Genomic DNA, 11,440 nt, shown 5'->3' on the forward strand with positions numbered 1-11,440 from the left:
ATCTCCCTGCACCCGGCTGTCACAGTTAGCCGAGTGCAGGGAGATATGACTGGGGACCGCTGTATGCGGTTTCCAGTCATATGATCATATAAAGTTAAAAAGTCAAAAAAAAAAGTTAAAAGTTAAAAAAAGTTAAAGTTTCATCTCCCCTTACGGATCGTATCCGTAAGGGGGGATGAAATTACATACCCAAGGTCCCAGATTTGTTCCCTGATGGGATGTTGATCCGTGGACCTTACCCCAGCTTCGGGGCATGCGCCCGTCAGCATGATGGCGGAAGCATGCGCAAAAGTGAAATATTGCCCAAGAAATGTAAAATCTCCCTGCTGCTGGCTAGCAAAGGTAGCCAAGAGCCTGGAGATGTCACGGGGAGCCACGGTATGCGGTTACTGGTCACGTGATCGCCGTTATCCAATGGATAAAGGCGATCACGTAAAAGTTCTTTAAAAAGTGGCAGTTTCATCTCCCCTCACCGACGCGCTCGGTGGGGGGAGATGAAACATCTTCTCGGAGGCTTCCGCATTTGAATTCAGATGCGCTTTATCCTCCATGGACCCTTCTGGCAGCATGCTATATTTTACCGCGGATATCCGCGACCTAGAGCCCATTGTGCTCTATGACGGCGGATATACCCGCAGCCCATGTGCAAATACATTATGTATGAGCTGCGGGTACCCGGGTCATCTCTAAGCGACGGCGTGGGAAATATAAACAAAAAACGGTGTACTGCGCATGACCGCCTGTGTGAGTAGGCAGTTGTGCGCAGTACATTACGCGGCCGTACGCAGGGTCACGGCCGGCTCACAGATGGGATCCGCTGCGGGCCTCCACAACCGGATTCCACCTACGGCCGTGTGAGCCCGGCGTTATTCAGACCGCTACCTGTAATCCGTAATTTACAAGAAGCCCCGGGAATGCTCGCCTTCATGCAGTTCCAGGAGCACCTTGTTGAGCGCCTTCTGTGTGAGACTGCTGCACCACAACAACATTACAAAGCCTCACAGAGCGCCACTTTTTACACCCCATCCCCGCCGCTGAGGTTACGAAATACCCCCAAAAATACATGAGAAGAGGGGGGATACACGGTTTTCTTGCCCCATGTGCCCAACCCAACCAGCCTCCGTAATTACCCGTCTTCGGACATAAAACGCAGTTTATATTACCTTTATCTAATATTTAGGGAATGCCAAAAAATGAGGATGGCGGGGGGGGGGGGGGGGGGTTATTTTTAGGAAGTCAATTTTTTTTTTCCCCGTATAAGTGGGCAATGGGGCCTGGAATTTATTCAGTTCTGCCCTGAAATCCAGCGGGCATTCCCTCCATTATGGGACTAGCCATGTGTCCTGTAAGTAGATTAGGGCCACAATGGGTATGTTTCTGAACATGGGACAAACGGGGGGATCCATTTTGGGGTGAACGTCTTCATTCCTATGTACCCTGTACAAAAAAACCTGTTTTTAAATTGACAAAATTGCCAAAAAAATGAAAATCGTAATTTTTTGCTTTGCTTAGATTCATTCAAATACTGTGGGGTCAAAATACGCAGTACACCCCTAGATGAATTTGTTAAGGGGTCTAGTTTTCAAAATGGGGTCATTTGTGGGGGTTCTCTATCGTTTTGGCCACTCAATGGCTCTACAAGTGGTGGGCAATGGGGACTGGAATTTATTCCGTTGTACCCTGAAATCCAACGGGTGCTCCTTCCATTATAGGCCTAGCCATGTTTCCTTTAAGTAGATTAGGGCCACAATAGGTATGTTTCTGAACACGGGACAAACGGGGGTATCCATTTTGGGGTGAACGTCTTCATTCCTATGTACACTGTACAAAAAAAACCTGTTTTTAAATTGACACAATTGCCAAAAAAATGAAAATCGTAATTTTTTTTCCTTCGGCTTGGCTTAGATTCATTCAAAAGCTGTGAAGTCAAAAAAGTCATCGCACCCCTAGATAAATTCGTTAAGGGGTCTACTTTTCAAAATGGGGTCACTTGTGGGCGTTCTCCGTCGTTTTGCTTACTCAATGGCTCTACAAGTGTGCAATAGGGCCTAAATCTCCTTCAAGCAAAATTTCTGTTCCGAAAGCCACCGGTTGCTCCTTTCATTTTGGGCCCCATTGTGCATCCAGACGTAAGATTAGGGCCACAATGGCTATGTTTCTGCGCACGGGACAAACGGGTATCCATTCTGGGGTGCAAATCCTAATTTTCATGTGTACTATAGAAAAAAGTCCTGTCTTTAAAATGACATATTTGCAAAAATATGAAATTTTAGTTTTTCTCTTCTAAATTGCATTGACTCCTAAAAAAAAACTGTGGGGTTAAAATACTCATGACACCCCTCAGTGACTACCTTAAAGGGTGTAGTTTTTAAAATGGGGTCACTTGTGGGGGTATCTATAATTTTGACTCTTTCCAATCTTGGTTTGGTGTAGGGAAAACACAGTGTTCCTCAAAATGCTGAAAAGTAATGTTAAATTTGTACGTCTCCTAAATGGTTAAAAAAAACACGAAAGTTTTTCCAATGTGCGCCCAAAATAAAGTAAACGGATGGAAATATATATCTTACCAAAAATTTCTATACTATGTTTGCACATATTTGAGATATTGCAGTTGGAAATGTGAAAAAATGACGATTTTTTTCAAAATTTTCCCAATTTTGGCGCTTTTAATAAATAAACACAAATTCTATCGGTCTTTTTTTTTCCGCCTAGATGAAGTACAACATGTGGCGAAAAAACAATGTCAGAATCGCTTGGATATGCAAAACCTTTCTGGTGTTTTTCCATGCTAAAGTGACACGTGTCAGATTTGCAAAATTTGACCTGGTCATTAAGGCGCAAACAGGCTTGGTCACTAAGGGGTTAATCTGCAGCGTAGTCTTGACAGCCTTGCAGTAAAAGCCTGTGCGTGGGTCTCTTGTTTCGGGAGGAGCGAATGCTCTGTTGTCAGATGACAGCCAGACACTTGCTCTAACATCGGAGACCAAAGAAACTTTGGATCCCCAATGTTTAACTCTTCACACGCTGTGGTCAGTGCAATCACAGCATGTAAAAGACATAGAGGGAGGGGGCTCTCTTGGTCTGCCATTGGGCCCCCGCAGTGTGATCGCAGGGTCCCGATGGGTTGCTATGGTGCTCAAAGGCTTGATTATAGCCTCCCGGGTCTCCAAGAAACTGTGGCTTATGAAGCTTAGCCTCTGGCTGACCTTATAGGCTTTCTAATGCACTAATATACTGCTATATATCAGTATAATTAGAAGAAGAATAAAAGAAGCTGATAAAGTTCCCCAGTGAGCCAAAAATAAAAAGTATTTTAAAAAATGGTAAAAAAAAATATAAAAACTTCAAAACCCCACTTTACCTCTTTACTATGTAAAAAAAAAATATATACCAAAAAAAATCACTTGGTATCACAAAAGCAAATCTTTAAAAAAGAAAGTGTTTGGGGGTTTGCTATTTTTGTACAAGACTATATAAATTTGGTATCACCAGAATCGTGCTGACCTAGAGAATGTTGTCATGTTGTTTATTTTGCCCACTGAACGCAGTAAAAATGAAGTCTAAAAAAAACAAGTAGCAACATTTTTTTTTGTCCTAATCCCCCTTAAAAGACAAAAAGTAATACAGTACTTTATATGTACCAAAAAATGATGTAATTAAAAAATACTCCTTGTCCCACAAAAGAAGCCCTTCTGGAATGCGACCATGAAAAAAAAACCCTGCGCCTTTTTAATTAGTTTTTCAAAGAGGCTTCGTCACTAAGGGGTTAACTATTGTTAGTGTATACAGTTGCTGTTTTTTCTTTTGTTTTTAGTAAAAGCTTGGGCACTATGGTGACAAAGGGTCACCCAGAAATCCTAGTAAAAATTCAGCATTACAATGTCTCAAACTACCTCCGTGTTTGTCTCTGAGGGGAAAATAGTTGTAAGACAACTTGAGACGATTGTCAGAATTCTTGTGATTTGTTGTTCACCTTTTCTACTCCTACAGGAAAATTGTTTGCAGGCAAATAGTGACCATGCAATTTTAACTCCACTCTGTGGAGACCTAGCTGTAATGTTGAGCCTGGTGTCCCCAGTTTTTGGTTTTGTTGCACATAATTCTTCCATCAAATACATACATTTTGAGAAATCCATTATGCCAGTGTAGGGTCACCCACTCCGTGCTCTGTCCGTGAACAGAAAAAGGATTTAGACCAAATTCATATCCTCAGTTCAAGCCCTCTTCTTTGCTGCTAATACATTTCAGAATAGTCTGTTTCAATTCCCAATCTGACCGGCATAACCTTCAAACACCAAGTATGTTAGCCATGCTTTCAGCTGCGAATTCCAGCAATATCTGTCTGTTATTGCTGATAAAGGCTGGGCTTGTTTCCACTGATTCGTGCGGGGCATATTGGATGCCTACAGTCTCCCAGCAAGGTTAAATATAGTTTATTTGTCAGCACACCGCCGTTGCACATGACTCTGAAGAGAATACAATTTCAAGTTTGACTTCTGATCTTTAACTTTGGCAGAAATGGTAGGTTTTGTATTGTATTGTTTTTTTCTTAGCAATATATTTGATTTTTATTAATAGAAGTCAGAGAACTAATAATGAAGGGAGTAAAAAAATGTTTGTTTAGTTCTTAGCCTGTGTAGGAAGTGTTTTTATTTCTTCAGCTCTACAATATATACTTTGTAAAGAAGAAAAAGTTAATTTCATATCATGCAGATCTTAACTATTTTTTTTTCTATGATAATGATCTACAAATATGTACAGTCAGCGGGACTGGTGGAGGGGGATATGCCCTATCTATAGTCTGTATGCCAAGCAGTGCAACTCATATGTGTAAACCATATTGGTAACATAGTCTGTAAGGCTGAAAATCGACATGCGTCCATCCAGGTCAGCCTCTGCTTCTGTAAAAGATCTTGCTGACATCCAAATGCGGTACGCAAATTGGGCAACACATCTAGTTTTAAGCACCTTCCGAAACAAAGTTTATTTTCATTTCGGGTGACCAAATCTGTCTGCCCACGTGGTTTGTTTTTACAGGTCTTTACATATTGAATAGCTGGCTTTTAAAGGTCTCTCCTGTGATTTGAAGGAACTAATGAGGGCAAGTAGCATCGCCTCTGTCATATTGGAAAAATGACATGTTGGGTCTAGCGTGTCAATTTCCCCACAAAATCAGTAACAATAGCTCGATTAAAAAACAAAGTGAAATCTATTCTCAGTGGGAAAAAGGCAAAATGTTAAAATTGTGCAGAAAATGGATTTCGAAAATGGGAAACTGAGCATTAGTAAGTGTCCTTTAAAAAAAAAAAAACTGGACATTTTTATTTTAATTTTTTAGTATCATTTGCACTGTGCACTTTCAAATCAAAATTTGTTCCCTAATGAGCTTATGATGGGTGAAAGTTGATACTTCTCTATTGTAGACAAATGCTTTAATCTGTAGCGCAGTATACAACATTGGCCATCTTGACCTAATTAGAAGATATCGTTCTAAAATTGTCTAAGGGCTCTTTTACGCAACACTATTATTGTGTGAATAATAGATCAAATAAATTGCGCGATAATTGTATTAGTGTTTTTTGTGAACTACCAGTTTTGTTCGCACTGATTCTGACCAGACCAATTTTTTTGGGGTCAAAGCTCGGCAAACCAGCCTAACTGAATCTTCAAAAGTTCATTTATCACTACACTTTACTTGTAAGAGGTTTATATATGATCCACCTTTCTCCTTCTGTTTTATATTACACTTGACAAATATTGATTTTGCTGGATATTTGTATATAACCATGCCCCTCATGGTTCCACTGAGCTTTGAGATTCTATGCAATCTGGCTAAGTGTTCCAGGAAGACATTGGTGCCAACAGCTGACACTTTTATGATGGGGAACCTGATTTCATCCTGGTCAAAAAAATGCTTGGCATGTGGTAAGCCAAATAGTCAGGATCAGACAGGACATGGCGCTGGCTTGAAATAATGAAATACTATACAGTAAGTGTTCCACAGGTTGGGAAATGTTTTGTTAGGTGTTTTCTGTGATAGAGATATAAAATGGAATATAGTCTGTGCAACCCTATAGATGGAACTGTATACATGTGGTACACTCCTGTTCCGAGAAGAGATGTCAGGAAGACCTCATTCACACTTGCATATTAAGGCTGCCTGTCCACGGGCAAGGCGGAATATGGCTAGCAATATTCTGCCATGGGGGAGCAGGGGCAGAAATGACAGGTCTCTGCGGTGAGCCTATCTGATAGGCTCACTGCAGAAAATCGCGGAAAATCACAGCATGCAGGGATTTGAATCCTGCAAGCAGAGAATCGCTATGATTCTCCGCTTGTGGACGTCGGGTTGCGCTTTGCATAGTTAAGCCTATAGAAATGCGTTCACTGCATTACCCGCAGCCGGATAATGCGGTGAAATATCGCCCGTGGACAGGAGGCCTTAGGTTAGTATTTTGCATCCGTATTTGTAAACCAAAACCAGGGGTGGAACCAACACTGAAGAGGTACAAATGTTTCCATTTATAACCCTCTATTTGTTTTGTCTTAAAAATGGTGATGCAAAATACTGGCATTCTGATAGTAGCCTTAGGCCGCCTGCAGACGGGCGGAAATTCCGCGGCGGGATTTCCTGCGGAATTTCCGCTCGTGGAAGCTGCCATAGGATTGCGTTTGTTAACGCAATCCTTGGCAGACAGATGTGATTGCCGCGCAAGATTTCGCGCAAACAAAATCGCGGCATGCTCTATTTCTGTGCGGGGCTCGCAAAGCCCCGCACAGAAATCTCACTCCCTGGCTCTGGTCTGCGCATGCGTCGGCAGCTGGCACCTCAAACAGCCGGAGCTGCGGGAGCAGGTGAGTACGCGCTACTCTCTGCAGGTGGCCTTACTGACGGCACAGAAGAAAACTGGAGGTGTACATGTGGTCTGTGTTAAGCTAGTTTCACATCTTCGGCGGGGATTTAATTTTCCTGCTCCATCTTTCGTGTTTTTCGCAAGTTGTCAGATTTTCAGAAGCTATACAAAGTTAGGTTTATAGTTGTGGTTGTTTTTTTTTTTTTTTCAAATACCCAAGCTTGTTTCTAGCCATATTTGTAACCTTGGCATGAGCATTTAGTTGAATAAAGGTGAACTTGTCCTCTTGTCAAATATGTCAGGATTGTTGTAGGATGAGAACTAAAAAGAAGGCATTCTTGAAGGATTTCACAATGTTGATCAGGCTTTGTTTCATAGTCGCACAGTGCTCCATATTAAAATACAAAACCTGCAATTACACCAGACCCCCTTTTGCCCGTGGAACCTTCTATAGAGGTCAGTGGTGCTTGATGCTGTACACGTATGGACTGTTAAAGAATTGGACTGTTCACTATTTTTGTACATTTTGTATTTTTTAATGTTAAATGCTGAGTACTATAGTGTCTGGTATTTTATGTTTGAGTAGCTAGAATGTACATTCACTGTCATGTGTACTTTGATTAAAAACCTAATAACCTGTCCATGTAGTGCAGTCCATATATGTGGGCTCAGAATACATTTTCAAGGGAATTTAAATGTCCTGTAGTAATTCAGCTCCAAGGATACTCCTTAATATTACTAGGTGCAGCTCTGAGGCTTTTAGTATAAATTTGGCTTTTCCAAGTAGTGTTCTGGTTATAAGATTGATCGATTTTTTTTTTTTTTTTTTTTTTTTTGTTTTTTTTGTTTTATTTTATTTTTTTAACTGGATGCTAAAACATCCATATTGTGCGCAGATTCTACATTGTCATTAACTCTCTGCTTTTCTCGGTCTATTCTAGGAACATGCGTTTGAAAGCAGCCAGAAGTATAAAGAAGGAAAATACATCATTGAATTAGCTCACATGATCAAGGATAATGGCTGGGATTGAAGAGATGATGAGAAATCTAAAGACCATCCAACTGAACATGTTATCCTTAGAATGAGCGAGTAACTGAGTGCTTGGTTTCATATGATTCAGAGGCTGTGCCGCATGGAGCATCCTCTCACCCTTAATCCATCATTCTTGGTGAATGGCCTCTAAATTTCTGACACTCTGTCTCTTTGCTTTGTATCCCTTTTGTGAGTTGCCCTCGGCCTCATGCTCTTTTGTAGAGTTGGCTAAAGAAAGCATCAGAAGCCTCATAGCCCAGTCACTTTTTACTATTAGAGTTGATTTAAAGCTGTGCGCAACATGATGTCTAAAAGAGGCACACGAGGGGTCACGTTGTACCGCAGGAAGCGGGTGTAGTTAATGAATAGAGGGAGGGACGTATGATGGAGATGATGTCCTGCATTTAAAGGTCTGAAACCTGGTTCCTGCTAGAGGAAAATACCTCGCTGTTTTCTTTTGAAGAATATCTGGGGTAAATTTAAGCAAAGTGTGTTAGTAGTTCATACCTTGAACAAACCAAAAAGACACAGAATAGACAAGTCCTGAAGCTGAATGTCCTGTTTCGGTAGTGGGTGAACTTCAACCCCTCCATCAATCGGTCTACTATCATGCGTTTCTTGAAGTTATGATGATGGTTCATTGGGCCTATATACTTAAAGTGAATTTACCAAGAAAATAGTATAACCCCTATTACATATTGACGACCTATTGTACTTTGCACTATGAATCTTGTACATTACAGCATATGTACAGAACTTGAATTTGATAACATTGTCTTTATCTATGCTAACACGGTCATGAAAGTGTTAGACAGGGACTAACAGGGAATAGCTCACAAACTCATATTGCCACCAATTGTTCTGTAGGATGCTGAAAAAGAACATCTTCTCTTCCCTTATGATGATGATAAAGAAGGGAGTCTTCAGTTCTAATATCATCCCATATATGCCATTTCCAAATAGTCCAATTCTGTTACTGGAGTATTGAAAATGAATCTTAGTCCTTCATGTTATACGATTTGTAATTTGTATTTTTTACATTGCTGTCACAATTTGACTATTGGGGTTAAAAACAATAGTTTTCCTTATTGAGAATATATTGTAATGATTAGGCGTATACAGAACATTGCATTATTTTACTTTAATTTAGTAATGTGGTATTAATTGTCAACACCAGAATGGGAAAAAAATGGCTGAAGGGAGATTTTCGGCAGCTTTATGGCTTTTTTTTTTGTCTTTTTGGTTATTTCTCAGCCTAAATACAGGGCAATCAGTGATTTGTATAGACACTGCATTGATCCTCTCCCCCTTCCCCTCCCTTTTAATTTGTTTCAATGTGTAGCTTGGGAGAGTCTTTTTTAAGTCTCCAAATTGTTTTCCTGCTAGTATTCTACCAGACTTTGATATCTAAAAATGCCTTTAGGAAAGCATCCTGAAACTTTATGGCTAGAAATGCTAATACTTTTGGCATACTTTTTTTTTCCTTTTTTTTTTTTTTTTTTGTTAGATGCACTTTGCAATCGTAGTAAAGTTGCGAAGGTAAACCAAAGGATATGTATTTTTCATTTTATTACTGCACTAGCTGTCAATGTATCAAAATGGACTTTGTATTAGGAAAGTGCTGTAGCATAATTTTTACATCTGTATTCCTACATGCAGGTACACTTGTGCCGAATGTACACATTTCACTGTCCTTTAAACCATAAGCTTTAATATAATGTCACATCACAGCTTTCTGGTCAAATACCTGTAGGTGTGCTGTCACTTTCTCTACATAGACTTCTCAATGTATTGTATTCATACCAAGCTGGTCAGGCGGTCTAAGAAATCAATCATTTAATTGTCATATTGCACATAACATCACCATTCCCCATGACTCTTCTATATGGAGTAATGATGAACTTGCCCATATGATACTGTATCCATGATCTGAATGTCCTGATAAATCAGACAGTTTGAATGATCCTGTGGCCTGAGGTAATTGGAGCAATAAATAATGGTCAAGTAGCTATACTTTCCCAAAGTAGTTTGACTTGACCGACTTTCTGTGAAGCCCATATATTTAAATGTGATCTTACAGAAAGTGATATATTTACAAGTTTGTTTTTTTTTGGAGATGGCAGAAATTGCATGTTACAGAGATTGTTACTGGAAGCCAATTCTCAGCAGTACTCTGCCATCATAGTTTTCGTAAGAGTGTCACTTGGGGGTTATATCCGCCAGAGGAGCAAAGATTATGATTACAGTCACTTGCAGTGTTCTGTGCTTTTGTATACAGACTTCAAATTATCAATTTTGCTTCTTTAGGTTCATGGTAAAAATATTGAGGTGAGCGTGGCCGGTCTGTGACGCTCAATACAGGTTTCATTCTTGCATTCCTTATCTGCCAAAAAATTTTGGATGTCCACTTGTAGCATCACTGTGAGGATCTAAATCCAGAACAGTTCATTCTTTTATTGAAAATCGGAGGAAACTAAATCTCTCAACTGCAGTGATATTGCTCCAGACTAATCCTACCCTTAGGCTGGCACATATTGATGCTCTATTTGTAGGGTTAAGTGTGGTTGGTTGGTGAAGTTGGACAGGTTTTTTTGCTTTGTTTCTATTGATTAACTCATATTGGGGTTGCGTTTCACAATAGTGTCCAGTAATGACGGACTCTTAAGGCCCATTTACACTGGACAAGTGTCGGGCATAGTTTGCCCGACACTTGTCCCTGTGTGTCTGCGCTCCCGTGCTCCTGTACAGGAGCTCGTACAGGGAGCGGCCAGCAGGGGGGCGGGGCAGTGCAGAAGATTTCTCTCCGCTCGCTCCCCCGCCCCTCTCCATTGAGATATACAGCAGCTGTTTGCTGCCCCACCCCCATGCTAGCCGCTCAGGAGCACAGAGACACAGGGACGAGGGTTGGGCATTGTTTGCCCGACACTCGTCCAGTGTAAATGGACCTTTAGTTTGGAAAGATCAGATAAGGAGTTTTACATTGGATCTGTGCAAATTGCAATATTGAGTTGATTTGCCTGATATTTGTTGCAGCATTACTGTGTATGGACCATGTGGGTGATAACAGTCATATGAATGATAATGCATCCTTTTTTTTTCTATAGGTGCAGCCATCCGGAAAATGGAGTGAGGGGAATTTGTAAAAGCTCCATGCAAATTGTCTGCAATCCATCTGATGAGCGGTCTTGCAGCTCGTTCTGGTCCGGGATGTCTGTTGCTCAGTAGTCCTCAGCCCCTCTTCTATTGAATGATTTGAGCTGTAGATGTCAATTGATTGGCTGAGGAGAACCAAGTGTTAGACAGTCTGAGCTGCAAGACCGGCCGTCAGAAGGATTGCAACTGATTTACATAGAGTGCGGAGAACCTGTAAAAGCTCTCCTCTTTCAGACAGCTGCACATACAGAAATGGAGACTATACAATTAAGCATATGACTTCATTGCTGGTGTACTTTTCTGTGGCTTTTTTTTTTTTTTTGGCTGTTTTTCCTGTGACTACCCTTTAAATGACTATTCAATTCTCCACACTGTTTTTCTTTGTTTTCAATTTAAATTG

At 40.7% G+C, this 11,440-nt stretch overlaps 1 protein-coding gene across 1 annotated transcript in view; it reads left to right on the forward strand.

The window, feature by feature from the left end:
* The window catches only part of YPEL2 (yippee like 2), a 61,638-nt gene extending 53,753 nt beyond the window's left edge, over positions 1–7,885 (forward strand). The window contains exon 5 of the mRNA XM_066591855.1: positions 7,796–7,885. Coding sequence (XP_066447952.1) covers positions 7,796–7,885 — 90 coding nt within the window. The remainder of the gene's footprint in view (positions 1–7,795) is intronic.
* The last annotated feature ends 3,555 nt before the right edge of the window (positions 7,886–11,440 follow it).

This window comes from Eleutherodactylus coqui, chromosome 1 (genome assembly GCF_035609145.1).
Source record: "Eleutherodactylus coqui strain aEleCoq1 chromosome 1, aEleCoq1.hap1, whole genome shotgun sequence".
Lineage (NCBI taxonomy): Eukaryota > Metazoa > Chordata > Amphibia > Anura > Eleutherodactylidae > Eleutherodactylus > Eleutherodactylus coqui.